General features: G+C 39.4%; 2 protein-coding genes across 3 annotated transcripts in view; one reads left to right on the top strand and one right to left on the bottom strand.

Moving 5' to 3' along the window:
- COL3A1 (collagen type III alpha 1 chain) overlaps nucleotides 1–4,760 on the top strand; it is a 48,205-nt gene extending 43,445 nt beyond the window's left edge. The window contains exons 45-51 of the mRNA XM_057382991.1: nucleotides 43–150; nucleotides 1,306–1,359; nucleotides 1,576–1,683; nucleotides 2,206–2,491; nucleotides 2,985–3,172; nucleotides 3,349–3,591; nucleotides 4,140–4,760. Coding sequence (XP_057238974.1) covers nucleotides 43–150; nucleotides 1,306–1,359; nucleotides 1,576–1,683; nucleotides 2,206–2,491; nucleotides 2,985–3,172; nucleotides 3,349–3,591; nucleotides 4,140–4,286 — 1,134 coding nt within the window. The 3' untranslated portion in view covers nucleotides 4,287–4,760. The remainder of the gene's footprint in view (nucleotides 1–42; nucleotides 151–1,305; nucleotides 1,360–1,575; nucleotides 1,684–2,205; nucleotides 2,492–2,984; nucleotides 3,173–3,348; nucleotides 3,592–4,139) is intronic.
- Nucleotides 4,761–13,879: 9,119 nt separating this feature from the next.
- Nucleotides 13,880–20,091, bottom strand: part of COL5A2 (collagen type V alpha 2 chain) — a 94,043-nt gene continuing 87,831 nt past the window's right edge. For both annotated transcript variants that reach the window (XM_057382994.1, XM_057382995.1), the window contains exons 50-54: nucleotides 19,587–19,694; nucleotides 18,788–19,079; nucleotides 18,436–18,623; nucleotides 16,359–16,583; nucleotides 13,880–15,523 (exon numbers count right to left, since the gene is read on the bottom strand). In XM_057382994.1, the coding sequence (XP_057238977.1) occupies nucleotides 15,377–15,523; nucleotides 16,359–16,583; nucleotides 18,436–18,623; nucleotides 18,788–19,079; nucleotides 19,587–19,694 (960 nt within the window). In that variant the 3' untranslated portion in view covers nucleotides 13,880–15,376. The remainder of the gene's footprint in view (nucleotides 15,524–16,358; nucleotides 16,584–18,435; nucleotides 18,624–18,787; nucleotides 19,080–19,586; nucleotides 19,695–20,091) is intronic.

The following is a 20,091-nucleotide window of genomic DNA, read 5'->3' as shown; positions in this document are numbered from 1 at the left end:
ATCTCCTTCTATCTTCCTTTTATTGCAAATCTACTCTTGCAGGGTCCTCAAGGTCCTCGTGGTGATAAAGGTGAAGCTGGTGAACGAGGCTTGAATGGCATAAAGGGTCACAGAGGGTTTCCTGGTACCCCCGGTCTCCCTGGTCCTCCTGTGAGTATTTTGCATTGGATTGGGAATTACAGCTGATCTTAGTTTGTGTTTAGGTGCCAGGTACCTAATTAATCTCAGCTAATTTAGTGGGAATCTGTGTAATTTGATTGTCAGAAATGTTTCAAAATCCAGATTCCCTGAATCAACCCAAAATAAGTACTATCAAAGAACTAGAAAAAAAGCTGCTGGGAAGTAAAGATGGGTTTACTATAAACCTTTTCAATAAATATTTCTTGCACTCATTTATATAGGCTGTTCCTGATTTAATTGGGAAAGAGAGAAGTAGGGGCTGAAATATCTATATATATTAGAAATCCATTCTAGAGAGACAACTAAAGCTACTCAGAGAGCAAAAACCTCTCTCTGCCATTCTGTGTATCTTTCATTCATTCTACATATCTTTTATAGAAAGTAATATTGGGGCAAAATGGGCATGAAATCGTAAACTACTGAATTATAAACATGCATTAGCATTTGCACAGTTCATAACACCTAAGAGAATTGGAGGGCAAGAATAGACAGGTGGGCCGTAGATGTTCATGACAAGTAAAAGTTTAAAAAGGGACTTTTACTGGAAAACCCTATGAATACCCCTGATGATACAAGTGAGAATCAAGAAACCAAARCTCACTCAATTAATACACCAAAGATGGCACCAACAACACAACAGAACCTGGAGTCTGATGTGTAACACGATAAAAAAACTGATAAATTCTCATTTGATGATCAATAACTTTTAAATAAATGGTTTACTTCTTTGCAGTGCACGCACAGAGCCAATTTGTAAATGTATCTGAACTCATGAGTGGTTTTCAAATTATTTAAATGACATTACTGCTAATATTATTAAAACTGCAGCATTTTAGCTACAGCTATGCATTCTTATGAATACAAGAGTTCATCCAAAGCTCATTGGTGTCAGTTGGCTTTCTTGCATTTTGGATTACACATCTCGAATATGTTTTCACACAGAGAACATTAATTTTTTTTTTTTTCTAGTTAAAGAATGGCCACCATCCTCTCATATCAGACATAGTTTTTTTTAATAAGAATGTGTTTTGTATAATCTTAAAGAGGTTTTCGGTGTCTTTATTTAGGGCACTTCCAGCAAGACATTACCAGGAGGTGCATGACTGACTTTTCTCTTTTTCATAGGGTCCCTTGGGTCCACAAGGTGCAATTGGAAGTCCAGGAGCTTCAGGTGCAAGGGTAAGAAAAGCTCCTTACTCAGCCTAACTGCAAGGAAAAGTCAGACTGTTTCTCTAATATATAGACAGAGATACAAATTTTAATTTGCCATCTTAACAGGCAGCAGCTAAGAAAGAAAAAACACCTGATAAATCATACAGAAATAATCCAGAAATATTTTATGAGGTATCTGATAAACTATTTTGACCACACTATTTGTGTTTTTCATCATTCTAGGGTCCTCCAGGACCAGCTGGGCCACCTGGAAAAGCTGGTACCAGTGGTTACCCAGGTCCAATTGGTCCCCCCGGCCCCCGTGGTACCCGAGGTGAAAGCGGCCCTGCCGTAAGTAAATGGTGMAAAAAAACAAGCAAAGCTTTGGGGAATATTCATGAAAAATAAGGTGTTCTCCTCTTTAAACATCTCCTTCAGAAATTCTCTTTCTCACGGACAAGGTTTAGGGCAGGAGGTATTTAGCTGTCAAGACTAAATCYAAAAATACACAGTAGTTTAGTGTAACTGTTGCTGTACTGGGATTTGTGCTGGTCTGGCAGACCACTGGCTTTTCTGCCTACAATGGGATCTCCTCCTCACTGCACAGCACGAACTCCCTTTGGGTCTGGGAAGCCTGGAATGGGTTTCCTAGGCTGCTCTAGAGAGACCAGACATAAACKCAGTCAAACTTGACAAAATGAGGGGGGAAGAAATCCAATTTTAAGAAAATAAAGGCCTGGAAAATCTAACAGACGTTTATACACTGGTTGAATTAATCAATAAGTAAACGAAATATTTGTGCAAGAACTCTCATTTTTTTAAGACTAGGGCCCACACAGATTTTTAGTTTTAACCTGTTCACTATATTTTTAGGGTCCACCAGGCCAGCCTGGTCTTCCTGGTCCTTCTGGTCCTCCTGGTCCATGTTGTGGTGGTGGTGCAGCTGCCCTGGGTGTTGGTGAGAAAGGTCCAGTTGGCTATGGCCAGTATGAATATCGAGATGACCCCAAAGAAAATGAAATCAACCTCGGTGACATCATATCCTCAATGAAATCAATTAACAACCAGATTGAAAACATCATTAGTCCTGATGGGTCCCGGAAGAATCCAGCTCGTAACTGCCGAGACCTGAAATTCTGCCATCCTGAGCTCAAGAGTGGTATGTTTTGATTTTATTTGCACCAGTGGTAGCAGGTCTTCAGGACTGTTTTTGTTTTTATTTTTTTTTTAACTTGAGTATTTAAATGCAGATATCTTCCATAAAAAATTGACTTTTTTACAACAAAATGTCTTGAAAAATATGATAAATGTAAAAATAATTTTAAACTTTAATGAACTACACATTTATGTAGAATATAAATTTGATTTCAACTCTACTCCTTGTGTCCTTATAAGTGAACATCTGTTTAAACAATTTTAGGGAAAAAAACCCATTACAAGTTCTATATTTATTCTAAATGGCAATCCCCTTACACTCTTTACATGAACTCAGTATCTTTTTATACCATCATTTTCTGTGGCATCTCTGCAGTCAAAATTAATATATCTCCTGATTTGGCTCAAAAATCTAGCATGGAAATAAGCTTTACCATCATTCAGTCCAGTTCTTTTTCAAATATATTAAGCCCCTAAACATTTCTGCTTGCCTCCAGGCGAGTACTGGATTGATCCTAACCAAGGCTGCAAGATGGATGCTATTAAAGTCTACTGCAATATGGAAACTGGTGAGACCTGCCTCAATGCTAACCCCAGCACTGTGCCAAGGAAAAACTGGTGGAGCGGTGCAAACAGTGGAAAGAAACACATCTGGTTTGGAGAATCTATGAATGGAGGCTTCCAGGTGAGAAACGAGCACAGTTAACTCAAATTGCACATCAAATTCTACATCATAACCCACTAAAAAAAAAAATCCTGAAATTAAACAGAATGAAACATTTAGTGGGGGAAAAAATCATGATGTGGACTGTCCCTAGACATGATTAAACAAACACTGTTGCCCATGTTGGTACTCTGCAGTTCAGCTATGGAGATCCTGACCTTCCAGAGGACGTCTCAGAAGTTCAGCTGGCCTTCCTGCGCATCCTGTCCAGCCGTGCCTCCCAGAACATCACCTACCACTGCAAGAACAGCATTGCCTACATGGACCAAGACAGTGGCAACGTTAAAAAAGCTCTCAAACTCATGAGCTCTACAGAAAGTGAGATCAAGGCTGAAGGAAACAGCAAATTCACATACGCTGTTCTGGAAGATGGCTGTTCTGTAAGTAAACAGGMATTTAGTGCCATAGTTTAATAAATCATTCCCTCTAGAGGACTTAGACCAATAATAAAGGAAGGGACAGCTCTGCATGGCCTCACTAGGGAAAGGACAGGTGCAGCTAAAAGGCAAAACTTGGATTCTGTGCACCAGAATTGTCATTCCTGTAGCAGCTGCAGGAAGTGAGGTGCACTTTTATTTAAACCTGTGCTGTTCAGGTATCCCCTTGCCTTAGAGTCAACCTCAGGTAAGTCACAGTCCCCAAGTTGTGATCCATCCCATGTCAACTCTAATCATACCAAACCAAGGCCACCTGGCTGAGGCCATGGGCTATAATTATGGGAAACAGAAATTTTACAGGTCCAGCGTTGTTTCCGTGTGCCTTTTCACTGCAGCAGAAAGTCCTGGAGAGGAGCARTAACATCCCTGAGCATGCAAGAGGGGTTGAGAGGGTTCATTACCAGGGAAATAAGGAATCTGAGAAACTGTAGGATGCCTTTCACATAGCCCACCATCAATTTCTCTAACTTCTTTCCTTTTCAACTTCACAGAAACACACTGGTGAGTGGGGCAAAACAGTTTTCGAATACAGGACGCGCAAGCCAATGAGGTTGCCGGTGGTYGATATTGCACCATTAGATATTGGTGGTCCTGATCAGGAATTTGGCGTGGACATTGGCCCAGTCTGCTTCTTATAAATCAAAGATCCTGCTTTTTTTCTGAAATCCCAGCAAACAGATTCACACTCCAACTGTGCTCCTTTGTTTTAGCCTTGTCAGCTAGTACAGGTGACCATCTGTATCCCAGTTATTTATTACCAAAATTTCTGGGGGAAAAATCAATTTGATATCAAGGGTTATTTTTTTTTTGCTATTACACAAAATACAGTAAAAATGCTTTTTTTTTTGCTCTATTTTTTTTACCAAATTCCATCTTCGAAACATGTCTCCGTGGTGCTATAATAAAACTTCAACACTTAATAAAACAACACTGTGTTCTATTAGTTGAATGTTAGCCAATTTACAAAGCACTGATTGCTCCCAGTACCAAAGTTTACCCTTCTTTCCAAGATGCAGTCCATAAAGCCAGAAAAGACCTCCCTGTTTCAACTACCTCAACATGGACAGAAACTGGGATGTGTCTGATGAGTCAAACTAAAATCGATAAAAACACATTGGACCCAGTGGTCAATTCCATGRACCCATTTGGTACAAAATTGTCTGTTTCTGTACTGATTGGCTGTGAAAGGTACAGGTATTTCAAGAGTTTAATACTTTAATGTCAGTAGTCACCATAATTTCRTCGTTGGATTGTATTCTGTTGTCAAAGGTGCTTCTCTACTTTCCTGTCATTGCTGGTCAAGACCACTAAAATTAGGGAAGTGTAAAAGACTAATATGATGGTGCTAATGTATTTTTCACTCCTAACTCTGCAAGTCAGGGTTATTGACTTGCTTAAAAAAACCAAAAAGGTAAAGGATTTAAAGCAATTGTAAATGTCTCCTGTCAAAGATTGTCATTGGCGTGTCATAGTTGAGAATTTTCTCCCTTCAGTCTGTAAAAGTCAATAAAGATGCAAAATTGTGAATTTCTTCTGTCACGTTAACACATTTATAGTGTTGAAGGTTAACCATCTTTGTAAGCTTTTATATGGTTGTTGGTCTATTCCTTACAGAGACACATAATAAAATATCTTAATAAAACTTCCTGTTGTTTCATAAAACTGACTTCTTTTTTCATTTTACGCTTTGTACCTTTGTTCAAACAAATTAGCAAGATAGGAGACAACTCTAGTACCACAATAACTGATTTTTCAGAGACAATATTTTGAAGGAAGCCCTGGTAATCCTAAGGAATGCAGTTTATGGTGTACAATGGAATTTTCTTTCTTTTTCTACTCCATCCAGTGGCTCATTTTTGCAAGCACGGTGAACTTTGCCATCAGCAGGGATTCAGATCTGACAGCAACATCCCAAACAAGGCCCATGCATGAARAGGAAATAAAAGATCTTAACCTCCCCTCCTCCAAGAAAGATGCCTCAGTCTGAATAAACAGGCAGGCAGAGGCTACCAGCCTTTTAGGGGCAGCTTAAATAAATGGCTTTAGGCTCCCAGCAGCACCAGCAGTCTGACAAAGCTGACAGTTCCAACATCTTAGCATTTTTAACGGCCAGTGGAGCTGCACAACCCAGTCATCCCAGATTTTTGCACAAATTTAAGGAGCAGCAGTTCCCATAGTAACTTTTAAGGAGCAGCAGTTCCCACAGTAACTTTTAAGGAGCAGCAGTGGTTTGGCAGTGCCTGAGCTTGAGGCCACTAAAGAAGAAGGAAATAAACTGCACAAGGGAGCCCAGGCCAGGAAAGCTGTCCCACAGTTAAATGCTGATGGATCCGCTCAGCCTTTCCCTGGAGCAATGCCCAGAGTCTGCCCCCACATCATCATTGCCCAGTCACACATTGCTTCACTGCTCCAATGGCCAGGATCATTACAGACACTCTACAACAAGGTCAGATAACAAAAATCAGGGAATTAAAAAAAAAAAAATTAAATCAGCTCAATAAAAGTTCTCATTGAGGATTATGGATTATGCATCCTCAGAGAATACTTTATGATTAGTCCAAGCAGGAAAAAGGAGCGAAGAAATGCTATTTTTAAAGAAATCTCACCAGATTTGGAGCCAAGCCAAGACACTGCCATGCTTTGGCAATGCAAAGCTGAACATGCTCACACAGGATGAAAATAGTGAGGCTCTGGGGAGACACTACCACGCCAAATGCAATATCACCACAGRCRTGGCTGTATTTAATGAACATCTAARAGCAGTGGCAACAATTCATAAYAAAYACTGGCTCTTGYAGGAAACCTCCTCATTTGATGGTKAAAATAAGCTACTGTCTGTGAGAAATGAGAAATACATGTACATAATAATATTAATCTGACATAAATAATTTGGTAGGAAGCCTTTGACTGGAGCTTCATAAAAGCTGGCTGAKGGGAAAATGCATTGGAAACCCCTGATCTTAATCTCATGGCAGAAGAAAACAGCCTTTGAAACCTCGAGTGCTACTGGGGCTGGGTGAAAGGTGATTACTGGAACAGTCTTAGAAAACACAGAGAAATAACAAATACCACCATAAAACATGTACTTGATCCAAAAACCTTCACTTTTTTCAGAGGGTGACCTCATTAAGCCATCATGGCCCTCATACATCTGTAATTTTATATCATCACACTGCTCTTTAGGGAAAACAAAAAAAAAGCAACAGTTACAACCAGAAAATGAAAAAAATAAATAAAAATAAAAACCAAACCAGCAAAACCCAAAAAACAACCTCCCCACCAAAAAAGCCAAATCAAAACAAACAAACAAAAAAAAAACCACAAAAAAACAAAGTACCCATCCAACCTAACAAATAATACCCCCAAACATACAAACAAATTAGATGCTGCCATAAAAATAGCCTGGATTATACCAAGATCTCAAGATATCACTGATTTAGGTTTCAATATTGCCTTGAAATTTCACCTTTCCAGTTACTTACAGATCATCACCGGAAGGTGCAGCTCTTTGTCAGGAAACCAGTTTTTCTTCTAATGGAGTTCTTGGCGTGGGGATTACTTCAACATGTCCTTTCTACACCGATTTTATCGAGATTATGTTTAAAATACTCCAAAACACAACAGAAATCCAGCAAACCCTTCTCCAACAGGAGGACTTTGCTACCTAATTAGAYCCTAATTGTAAACAAATTATAAATACCTGTGACTCATTAACTCACTCAGCTAGGCTCCTCCCCTTTGGTTTGGGAAAAAGCAGATCTTTCTCACTGTTCCTAAAGATTCTGTCCCACAATCACCTCCCAGGAATGAGCCAGAGCTTCCCAAGAAAGCGGTTCGTTGCTGGAGGTGTTCCCTTTGTGCTCACAAATGCTCCCCTAGGCAGGGTTGAACACAGGCAATTCTCAGCTGTAATTCATCACAGTCTTCATGTTTCTCTCATCTTTATTTCACACATTAAGAAGCTTGACCTCTGATTTTAACACAGGCTGAATTTCTGAATAGCAGGTAAAATTGGTAGGCTGTCAACAGTCTAAATTACCTGGTACTCAAGGAGCAATTCTGCCCAAACGGGAGACATTCTGATTGCAATCACACYCTTCAATAAAATCTTTGAACTCCCAGCAAACAAACTGTGATCCACAGGACACAATAATCCAAAATTACAGKTTTTTTCTCGAATAAACACAATGTTTACACAACTACATCTACAGATTCCCAATTTCTATGGTATTTTTATTTCAGCCATTGAACTGCTGATTTGGTGTTACTTTATGACATGATTTTTTAAACAATACCATCATTGTCTAATACTATCATTTTAACCTTGATTTTTTTCTATTATATTTACACACTGCAGAGAATTTTTTTTTTTCTTCATTGGCATTTCTACGTTTTCATTTAGTTTAACTTTTCCTTTCGCAACAGTTTTTGTCTTCCTGGAACCATCTCTCAGGGAGACAAATTGCCTGGTGGATATTAAACCTTCACTCTAGCCTCAACTTCCTGAAAAAGTAATTAAATTATCCACAGATTATGAGTCTTAYACCTGCTTTGCTCAGTCTCAGGCAGCTACAGGGGAGCAAAGAAATCTAGGGGCCCTCACTCTACAGGAGTAAAAAAATCATGGGGTTTTGCTCTTAATCTATTTTTAGGCTTTTCACTTGCCTCCACAGAGGAAAAAATCCATTAAAATGTAAACTTTTCTTCAGAGTTAGTCTAAAATTAGGGTGCATAAATCCAAAGCTGTGGTTTGAGCAAAGTCTATCACCCAGAGAGGGCTGAAGCCACAAATTCCCTGTTTGTCTTCATTACATTTTAAGCATCCARATCTGCTCAGTATAAACTGGTCTAGATGAAAACACCAACACCTGCTTTCAAGATCTGAGTGGATTTTGGGTAAATATTCAAGGGTATATTCAAGGGCATTTAAATTTAAAGCTGTCTTGGAGAAAAGAAGAAATAATTGTGGTCCATACAGTTGAAGGAGAGGCGTGAAGTTGAGTGAGAGAAATGAAAAAACAAGAGAAGAAGTTGCCCACACAATAATAGGACTGGTGAAAGAAATCCCTTATTCTGATCTACAGTTTCTTATCTTGTCATCTGTCACACCAGTGATGCTCATTTACTACACAGAACTACACTGCCATGGCTCTCCAAGACAAGAAACAAGAGAAAAAAGCCCTTCCTGGGAGAGCTCCCCAGTGCATGCCAATGACTTTGAGATATCACTAATTTAGGTTTTAGYATTACCTTGGAACTTCTCCTTTCCAATTAACTGCACGTTGCCATCTCAGGGTGGAGCTCTTTTTAGGACACCAGAGTCTTTCTCCTGGTGATTGTGGACTTCCTGACTATTTTCTGTGGCACAAGGGATGATTGCAACATCCCATTTCCATGTTCTTTACAAAACTCTTGTTTAAAAAAATGTTAGAACAGGACAACAACTCAGCCAACCTTTGTCTAAGAGAAAAACTTTGCTACCTGATGAGGCCCTAATTGCCTCACACATTGTAAACACCTATAGCTCACTGGTTCCACCCTCAGCTCCCTCTGGGAGATGGGTAAGGCTTCTCCTTGAAGAGAAATAATACCCATTTCAACCAAGACCAAAAGCCTGATTGTTCTATGAAAAATCATATCCAGTTCCCTGCACCAGAAAATAACCTGGGTGAGGCAGACTCCAGCTTTTAAACCAAGGACCTCTCTTCTGGAAATGTGAATAATGACACACATAATGTTGTGAAATTCTTAAGCTACGGGAGTGCATGAAATTATTTTATCATAATCCAGCATTTAAATTTTGACACATGCTTGTAATCAGAAGTCCACCAATATATCTTGCTATGATCTTGAAGGAAATCTGTAGACACCTATGTTTGAAGAACTAGAAGAGAGATATTTGTGGGATTTGGGAGATGAAGAGATGCTTTTGGTGTTTTTGCCTACCTGTGTACTGGAGGAAGCAAGAAGTAGCTCACATTACACTGAGGGATTGCTGCTCCAGGATGGATGAAGTCCACCAGAACAAAATCCTGGTGCTCTTGTCTTCCCAGCTGCTCTTCATACTGCAATAGCTTCAGCCTTGAAAACTGATTGTAACCCACATTGCTGCTTCCCCTCACAGCAGCCCCTCTTGCTTGAGATGTCTCCTTCTGAGAAAACCACCAAGCATCTTTTTTTTTTTTTTAATCCTTTAAGTTGTACCTAGCAAAGCTATGCTTATCCAACCTTTCTCTCCTTTCAGCACATCCCATAGCTGTGGACATTTCTGGATTAAAGCTTTTGTTGTTGAGTCCACATCCCCTGAGAAGGCGTCATTGAAAGGAGGCAATGGAGATGTGATTTCAGTGGGTTTTCGTGAATATTCCTTTTGTAACTCACATTTCAGCTTCACTGTAATTGTTATAACAGCTCCAAGGTGCCTGGAAGAGCCTGCTTGTTCCTCTKTTCAGTTTGGGTGCATCTATAAAGCAGGGATCAAAATTCAGAGCAGGAAACAGCTGACTTGATATATGTCAGTTGCAACAGAGTTAATTTTGTTCCCAATACTGTGTTTGGATTTGGGATGAAAATCTTGTTGCTAACATTGTGATGCTGTTGCTGAGCCATGCTCACCTTAACTCAAGACCTCATGAGCTTCTTATGCTGCCCAGCCAGCAGGGAGGCAGGGGAGCACATGGAGCTGGGAGGTGACACAGGCAGGACTGCTGATCTCCACGGATCCCAGGGCCAKATGGAGCCATCCTCAGCAGATAAAGCTGTGGTGGGAGCTGGCCTGGGCCTCTGCTCAGGAATTAGCTGASTACAGGTCACTGGGTGGTGACAACTGCATTCTACATAATTGTTTTTTRTATTTGAATTCTCTTGTTATCATTTTTCCCTTCCTTTTCTATCAACCAATTAATMTTTTTTTTATTTCCCCCTCCCCCCCAATTCTCTTCCCTGCCCCAATGAGGATGGTGAGGAGTGGGCAAGGGTTAAACACCAGTATGGCAGAAGGAAATGCTCTTGRCTTTCCCTGATTTCTGTGTAGAATCACAGAGCTTGTTCCTTAGARGGCAGAGGCTCCTGAATCACAGTGATGGCTCCTGCAGTCATCACAATCCTCTGGCATTGTCACATTTCCTTCTGGCAGGGAAGATCGTACCATAACAGACATGCAAAAACATTTCACTGAATTTCCAGAAGTGCAATGTTCTTTTGTTATAACTGGTTGGGTTTGTATCAGATTTTTTCACTCAGTTGTCTAAGGRCAAAAAGCTGTGATGCTTTGGCAGGTGTGAACTTGCCTGGCTATTTTCTTCTTTTTTTTTCTGCAAAAACACTCCTTAAATAAGGCTGCAGCCTTTTCTGCAGGATGAACAGTAAAATCTCAATCAAGAAAGTAATTTGGCAATAGAAACCTTTGATATGCACCATTCTCTGATATTGAGAACGTAACAGATCATAACAATTCATCACATTATTTAAAAAAAAAATTAAGCCAGAGCTTATACAAAGAYGGCTTCTAACTCTACCAGCAAGAAAATGAGAATGTGTACAAAATTAACATGGGGGAGGGAGTTAAAACTGGACTCTTTAGCATCCTGCTCAAAGTAGTGTTGCCTAGATATCTTTGGACTTTTCCAGAYCTTCTCCCAGCAAAGGAGAATACATGTAATGCCAATAGCACAGTGGACAGAGCAATCAAGCTCTTTGTGTAGTGTAATACCATAAACCTTTCCAGTTTTAATATTTGCATCGCTCTGCTCAGCTCCTCCTGAGCTTTCTACAAGCATTGGCTTTGACATTGTGTTCTTTCTCCTCTGGCTTGTAGAGAAAGCATAAACTGTTTTTTTCTCTTTTACATTTCCAAAATATATTGTCCAATAATCACCTCACAGGAATGAGGAGCAAATTCACAATAAAACTTACCTATGGGTCCTCTGTTTCTTTGGTATTTCTCTTTCAGCTATTGAACTGCTGATTTACCTTTACCTTTTGTTTTGGTTGGGTTTTTTTGGGTTTTTTTGTAACAATAATTCCATCATTGTTTAGTGCTATCATTTTTACCTTGTTTTCACTGTGGTATGCAAATACACAAGGAATCTTTTTTCCTTCATTAGCATTTCTACTTTTCTGTTCAGTTCTGTTTTTCCTTTTCCAATTGTTTAACTCTTTCTGGAATCCACCCTCAGCGAGAACAACTGCCTAGTGAGTATTAAACCTTCAGTAGAGCCTTCATTTCCTGGAAAAGTAATTAAAATATCCATAATTATGAGAGTTTTTACCAGCTCAATAACTATGCTCAGTCTCAGGCAGCTGCACRAGATAAAAGAAGCACATAGGGGCTTTTATTTTACAATAATAAGAATAATAATGCTTCTTGCTCTTAAACTGGTTTTAGACTCATTACTTGCCTTCACATATAGTAAGAATCTTCTTCTTCTATTTTTTTTTTGCTGTTTTGTGGACTTTGGTTGTATCATTTCTAGCTGTAATGCCATGACATTTTCTTTTTTAGATTTCTGTGTTGCACGGTGCGTTCTTCTACCACATGCAGTTGGTGCTCTACAGAACCTTTTTAGCACTAAAACCTTAGAGCTGGGTATTTATCAYAGGCAAGGAAGGAGTTTGGGAATTTGACTTTCTAGATGAGGTTTTAAWGAACAGCTGCCACACAAATATTGCACTACTGCTTTTGAGAAACCAAGAGAAGGTGTCAATGGTGGCTGCCCCAGGGTTTGTCTCTCACTGAAGACAGGTCAATTATGGAAACTCTTGTAACTCAAATTTAATTGAAAARCAATGTCTGATACTGTATTATTGTAATCACTCTATATTATTTTAATCACCCTAAGGGGCCTTTTTTACCATTTTGGAAGCAATTTGCAACTAAGACAGAGCTTCACTAAATGTTACAGCTGACATTTACTTAATGATACTTTATAAATTGGAAATTATTAGCTCATTCATTCCAGGTTCACRAAATTGAAGCTGTATTTACATGAGGCTATGCCATGTTGCCTGGATAACAAAAAGCCCCACCCTTTTTTTTTTTTTTGCCTGCTTAAAATGATTCTACTCCACTTTGAGRAATTAATGTATAAACAGGGAAAAAGATGCAATATCTATGTGTGTTCTCAACATAGCCAAGAGAAAATACAAAGCATGCCCAACCACTTGCATTACAGACTCCTCAGTTAACTATGTAAGAATTTGCACTTCAAAGCAGACCCTCCTTCAGTGATTCTGCAGCCCTGGTTTTTACAGAATACCACCTCAGATGGCTCTCTGGTTACAGCTCTTTTTCAGTGCTCAAAGCACCCCGCTGAGGAAATACTGCACACTTCATATGGACATAGTGATGCAAAAAGAGAGTTGAAAAGAARTATTTTTCACACTGAAATACCCTTCTCCTTCAACAATATCAACAAAAATATTTATACCAAACATGGATTATAATACTCGATTAAAATTAGAGATTATAACTAAATTCCAAACATAAASCTGTACTCCAAATGTTATTTACTTTGTGCATCTGGATAAATGTGCTGTAGAGATATGACCACAGCTGCCTTTGTCTGAACATAGCACAAGCCATTACACTTCAGCTGATTCAGTGACATTCATGCTATCTAAAACTTCCCTCAGATCCACAACAGTAAGTTAAATCTGAGACACATATTGATAGAACTTATTTCATGCTAGYAAGAAATTATAGAGCTCCTGTATGGGCAGGAAAAGCAAACAGGTAACAAGAGCATGAACCTGTCAACTTCCCAGGCCTTCGCTCCCCTGCAGGGACAGGGACATGCATTTGGATAACCTGGAGCACTGCAAAGCTCCTGCCCCTTCAGAAGAGGGAAAGGAAGGTAAATTCTCACCTGCTTCACTACAAATGCAACTTTATGGTTTGGCCAGAAACTGTCTTCTAGCATTATTAMATTGCCACTAAGAACTGGCCACATCACATTTCATTCTTGAATAAAAATTCTCTCTGGAGTCTCAAACAATATTATTTAGGCAGCTTTTCTATGCCTGCTGGTGATTACTTCATCCCTGTAAAAACTGACACAGAAGGCACTATACAAACACTCCTATATTCCTATCTTCTAAATATTTAAGAAAGCCTTGCAAATCATTTATGCAAACAGCAACCAAACAATTAAATATTTCTATTTTTAATTTCCTGGGAATGAACAGATATGGAATGAACACACTGGAAGGAGTTTTACAAAAAGGAAACCACTTACATAGCGAGAAGCATGTATTTAATTAAATGCTTTGCAAAGATACATGAATAAAGCTATGTGCATGACTTTCTTTAGGGAGAGCCCCAGCTGTTTATTTTTTTTTTTTAAGGAACAAACAAAAAAAAACGTGGAGAGCACAGATGCAGTAAAGAAACAAAAAACCTAAGTAAGTTTGTACCCACATACTTTACAAAATAAAGCATGTTGGAGGTACAAAACATTTTATATACTGAATGACCAACAAATAAATGCACTGTAACATTGTTCTCTCAAACACTGCAAACCTAACAGCTAAGCTCTGAACATGACATTGACAGTAGGCATCTTTATTTTGTCAGCCTTCTAGAGAGTCATTTAGCACCATCACTTTGTTGCTTTTTTTTTTTGCCCTGCCTATCTCCTATCTTGAAATAACAACAGAAGCGTAGCACCTTTTAATATCTAAAATAAAAAAAAAAAAAAGGAATATTAATTGCATCCCAACTTCCAGAGATGAGGTAGCTCATGCTAAGAAATGATGGAACTTTCCAGCCTTGACAGCTCAAGGCCATTAAATCAAATTACTGGTGATGCATGTCTGGATGTCAGCTAAAACCAAGGAATTTCTAAACTTTCTTTATTAGCAATTGGTCTGGTATACATGTGAATGGTCTGCAACGTACAGAAATTGGCACCATACATAAGACATCTGTATAATTTGATACGTAATGGCTTYTTAGATGGGCAAATATTGGAAAATCAACAAGTATTTGGTTTAAGACATATTTTGAAATTTAAGGATAATTTAATGGAATTACACACATACATTGTGCGAAGGGAAATCTAGCCTTAAAATTTAAGATATGGGACACCCCTACTGAAAACTCATATTTACCCCAGTAATATTTTWACTTCATAAATTAACCATGGCTATGGACCACTCTTCTGAGCAGACTTACATAAGAAAGTGCAGGAAAAACAATGCCAAATTAAGATGGTCTTGTCTGAGGAGATTTTTTTCTGTAAAAGAGACAGATTTCTCTGAATGGCAACCACAGGAACACAAACTGGGGTAGAGGGAGAAGGTATGATTCAAATACAGCCAATGGTTCACAAAAGTGCTCTACTTTTCTGTTATTCAGTACGCGTCAAAGCAAAAGAAATAATCATTAGAGCTTTACATAGTTCCACATTAAAACTATCTATTTTTAATACCTGGACAGGTCAAAATAATTTGAAACAAAACCAAGGAAAAATATTCATATTATTTTTAAATGGTGGTCATCGATCCTCTCAAAATTGTACTGAAACGTTGGTTTCAATCATTGAAAACRGAAGGTTTGTAAGTAAAATAAATATTCAGAAGGAGGCCGGGCATTTAAAAAGAGCTGTATATACAATGCTGATCCAATATCAGCCATTACTTCAAGAGTCTCAGGATTAACTTCAATCAGTCTAAGTTCATGTTTAACTGCTGCTGTTGCTGGGTAGTGTGTAATATTCCCCCCTTGCTCTTACAGAAARCAAACTGGCCCAATTTCAACTCCAAATTCCTGCTCAGTACTGCCAATGTCCACCGGTGCAATATCGATGATGGGTAAGCGTGCCACGTTCTGGGTTCTGTACTCAAACACAGTCTTGCCCACATTCCCATTACGCTTCTAGAGGGGGAAAAAAGAAGAAAGAAAATMAAAAATTGAGTATTAGGCCAGAGCTCATGTCAAAACCAGCCCAACTCCACAGCCCAAAGCTGGTGAGTCAATTGTCTGATTGTTCAGGAGGTTTCACAGTACCTTTGCTGAAAAACACCCTGAGCAGCACTGTCTGCACGGCACCTTGGCTACTTTGAAATGTATCTAAACACAGTAATGAGCGGACCTATCAGACTGATTTTTCTCTATGCCATGAAATTCTTCTCTCTTCTCACATCTCTTAATAATATGTGCCTGCACACATAACTGGGGGCTTTAAAGCACAGAGASTACTTATTTCAGGTGCAAAACTAGATTTAGAAATATTTGCCAGAATGCTGAATTTGGCTGAAACTGCTATTGAGCATGAAAAACCTACTACTTGTTGGTTTTTTGGGGAGTGTTTTCCTTTTCAACTCGGTCACAGTAGCAATGAGTTTCCTCCACAACACTGCTGCAATAATCTTGCCCATCTGGCAGAAAAATTTTTGTGGTTATCTCACAATAAGATTCCACACAGAGGTAAGCAGGTACTGGGAAATACAAAATGGCAAGATACACGTGTCAGTATGCTCACTAAGCAGGAATTTGCAAATAGCCTCTAAATAGTACAGGTTTCTATTACGTGAAGCTGGAACTGTAATAAAATGCTTGTTTGATCAATTACTTCTAACAATTCATTACAAAATCCTGCAGCATTTTCATGACTTTCTTGTATGGGTTTTTTTTTCCTAATTCAAGAGAGAAATGGAAAGGGACATAAGTCCTTTTCCTCCTCAGAAAATGGCAAAAGCCCCAAACTTACAGAACAGCTGTCATGCAGAACRGTGTATCTGAAGCGGCTGTTTCCCTCTGCCTTGATCTCCAGGTCGTTGGCCCCTTTCAGAATCACAGCTTTTTTCAGGTTCTTCGTCTGCTCATCCATGTACCCAACACTGTTTTTACAAAGGTAGGTGATGTTCTGGGAAGCTTCCTTGGACAGGAGGCGCAGGAATGTCATCTGAGTGACAGCTGTATCCCCGTACACGAACTGTGAAAATAAAGAAATCCATCAACTCACAGTACATTGAAATTCATTAAGAACTGGTGAATTTTAGAAACATCTGCCACCTGCCATAATCTTTGAACATGACCAACAGGAGCCCTATTAAATTAAACCTAAGAATGGTTTCTTTTGTAACTTGCTGCAGTTGAAGGCAAAGAAACGTAGGCATTCTGTAACAGGGAGAATTTTGGAGAATTTCAACCATAATTCTCTGCAACTGAWCAACTCAAAGGCAGTTGGGCCTCCACAGACACGCCAAGCTTTGGAATGAATTCTGCCTCATTTCCAAAAGGGATTTTTACATATGAAATAGTGCTCTAGAGCAACCTTGAAGAAGATACACATCAAGCACAGAAAACCATTTTACACTGACCCTGTTACTGCAACTTTAGCAACTTGTTTCCTGTAGGGTTTTTATCGTATTTAGAAGCAGCACAAACAGATAATGCACGAAAATTTGTATATGGGCTTTATCAACTAATCAATTTGCACAGAAGTTTGACAAATGTTCTACAAAGTGCCACTGTTTCTATAAAAAACAAGCCATTTTTCAACAAATAGCAGAAATTCTACAATTCCTGTGACTTTTTCTCCTATCTGTGCAGGTTTCATTTTACTCATGTTTTATGGATCATTAAAAACAACAGTCAAGAATGACTAAAAATTTTTAAATTTCACTGATACTGGTGAAGATAATATCTTACTGGCACTGTCATAATATATAAAGTGTGGTACCACTGTTTAGCAATCTTGGATACATTTATAATCTAGAATCCATAAGTAGTGCATTTGACTATTACATAGTTCATACTATTGGCTACCAAATCCAATAGTGTTTCAAAAATAATGAAATATTCTTTTCTAGTATTCCAGCAGATAAATTGCTCCTCCCAAGAACATCCAACTTACAAACCCCTCTGCGTAGCTCTGCAGGCAGCTAAACATCAAATGTGATMTCCTGGCTCATGGCAAGACTTCCTGAATTTAGTAACAAATGAAAGCTGAAATAAATKTTGATCTCAAAATCAACAATCAATATCACATCTGTTCTCAGCTGTCAAAGTTCTGAACTGTTTTCAGTAATCGGGTTGATAACTGCATTATTTTTTACATACCAAGTAATTTAAAGAGAATAATTCTCTCTAAAATAGCACTTGAAGATATACTGTGKTTTTGATAAACTAGGAATAAAAATGGCAAAAGCTGGTTAATTAATTATATACTTTGCATAGGCTGCACTTCTGTTATTCGTCAGGATCATTAAGCCTAATTTTAGAAGTTACCACAGAGGAAAATCCCAGCAGAAAGGTGAGTGGAATTTTTTCTGCCTAGAGACTGATGGATTCATCATGGATCAACCTGACACATAGGATAACAATCATACCATCTTTTAAAAAATAACTTATAAAGTAAGTTTTGTAGTTTTTAGTAGCATGGAGTTTCCTAAAGGAAGAGTAGAATTCCATTAAAACAGCAGAGATCTGGATTATATATCAAGGTAGAAGTAYACTTGTTTTAGGACAAGATAGAGATTTAGTAAAAGATTGATAGAGAAGCTGATGTGTTTGGGATTAAGAGAGGTAAATCTATTCCAGCAGTAGTCTACTTTGGCCAATCTTACATTAGATGCACTTGCATTGTTTTCCCCAGCTATTTCCTATTTCTATTACATGGAATGGAAGGCAGTCAATCAGAAGGCAATTGAATGGAAGGCAGTCAATCAGAAGGACAATATTCTGACTGCAGCAGAATCTGCTCAGAACAGCAGGTGAAGTTCCAAACCACAAGGCAACAAGTGTCACAGAAGCCAATTTTTAAGTGAATTGTATTTACTTGCCTGTGATCCCCTGTTCATATCAAGGCCATACCAAACTGGCTTTAACTCAGAGGACCTGCTGGCCCACCATGTTTTGCGGGGCACAGTAGATGGGTTGGCAGAAATGCAGGTCTCCCCTGTTTCCATGTTGCAGTACACTTTTATTGCATCTTCCACACATCCTTGGTTAGGATCAATCCAATATTCACCTATAAACAACACAAAAAGATTCCATTACCTTATGAAGAACCTTGAGGTAACTGAGAAGACATAAGCAGAAATATGCAGCAACAGTGCAAAAAAGACCAATGACAAGCAATGCTGGACACCAGCCAGCCCCACAGAGCCCACAGGAGATGGTRAGGACACGCACCGCTCCTCTTGGAGGGGTGGCACAGCTTCAGGTCATCACAGGTCCGTGCTGGGTGCTTCCTGGAGCCGTCTGGGCTGCGCATGCTCTCGATCTGGCTGCTCAGGGACTTCAGGGTGGCGTGCACTCCTGGGTCTGTTTTGTTATGGTCATCAGGGGCTGCTTCATCCTCAGTAAACTCTGGYAGAGGATCTGCCATAGCATCGTCGTAGTGTCCCATAATGTCACCAATGGCAGCTGTGAGGTGGCCTGGAGGCCCTGGAGGGCCAGGAGGACCAGGCTCACCTGGTGGGCCCTAAGGTTCAAAACAAAAAGGCAACAGAGGTCCAGTAGAGCAAATACCATGCCAAATGGAGCAAAGCCAGCCACCAAAAAACCCCCAAACTTCAGGGCCATAAGGATGGCGCTGGCAGTCAGGCACGTGGCTGGGCTCACTCAGTGGCACCTCGGTGGGACTGCCAGCTTTGAGTTACTGCTGGGTTATGCTTAGGCCTGAGGATTTAGGAGCCAGCTTGCCAAACAGCCAGGTCAAACCACCAATCCAGCAGGATCCAGGGAGCTAACTGCAAACTGCAGGAGACCACAGGTGGGTAAGGATGGGAGCATCCCAGGTTCAGAAGATGAAAATGAGAAWGAAATTAATCCTTTCAATATAGTTACCCTGGATGYTTGTTGGAGAAATCTATCAAATTTTCTCATTTGCCTTGAGCTCACAGACATTCAAGAAAATAATGTGATGGACTAGAAAATGAATCTGATTATTTGAAGATAACCTTTCCCCTCCACATTCCAATGAATTTACCTCAGGTCCAGCTTCTCCCACAGTCCCTCTAACACCAGGAGGCCCAATTGGCCCAAGTGGACCAGGACTCCCATCTTTGCCAGAAGGACCAACTGGACCTGGAGAACCCTAGAAAATACGGAAGACAGAGGTCATGTATTTTAGCATTTAATAACAAGTTTTACAAAACAGTCCACTGCAAGTAGTATCTTGTCAGAGAGCAATCTGATTACTTTTGTCTATTACCAAACTTTTAAAACTCMCCTTTTTYCTTCTTCTGTMAAAGTAAGAAGGSAGTTTCAAAGCTRCTCTYCTCAAGGGAATCACCTCAGACAAYATAACTTGGATCAGCTGTATRTTTTTKMCTTAAGCATTTAAGTAGGATCAGTCACCCATAGATATACAGGCTCAGAGGAAATGCCTCCCTTGGGTGTTCCCAAGGGACAATATTAATAAACTACACTCATGACAAAGCTTTACTGCATTAAAAAGGTGATGTCCCAGTAAAAGATATTAGGATAATCAC

Source organism: Malurus melanocephalus, unplaced genomic scaffold (assembly GCF_030028575.1).
Source record: "Malurus melanocephalus ecotype Western Australia unplaced genomic scaffold, MMel_1.1 scaffold_598, whole genome shotgun sequence".
NCBI classification, from domain to species: Eukaryota; Metazoa; Chordata; class Aves; order Passeriformes; family Maluridae; genus Malurus; species Malurus melanocephalus.
Note: the sequence above shows the minus strand (reverse complement) of the source record. Positions and strands in the feature narration are given on the sequence as shown.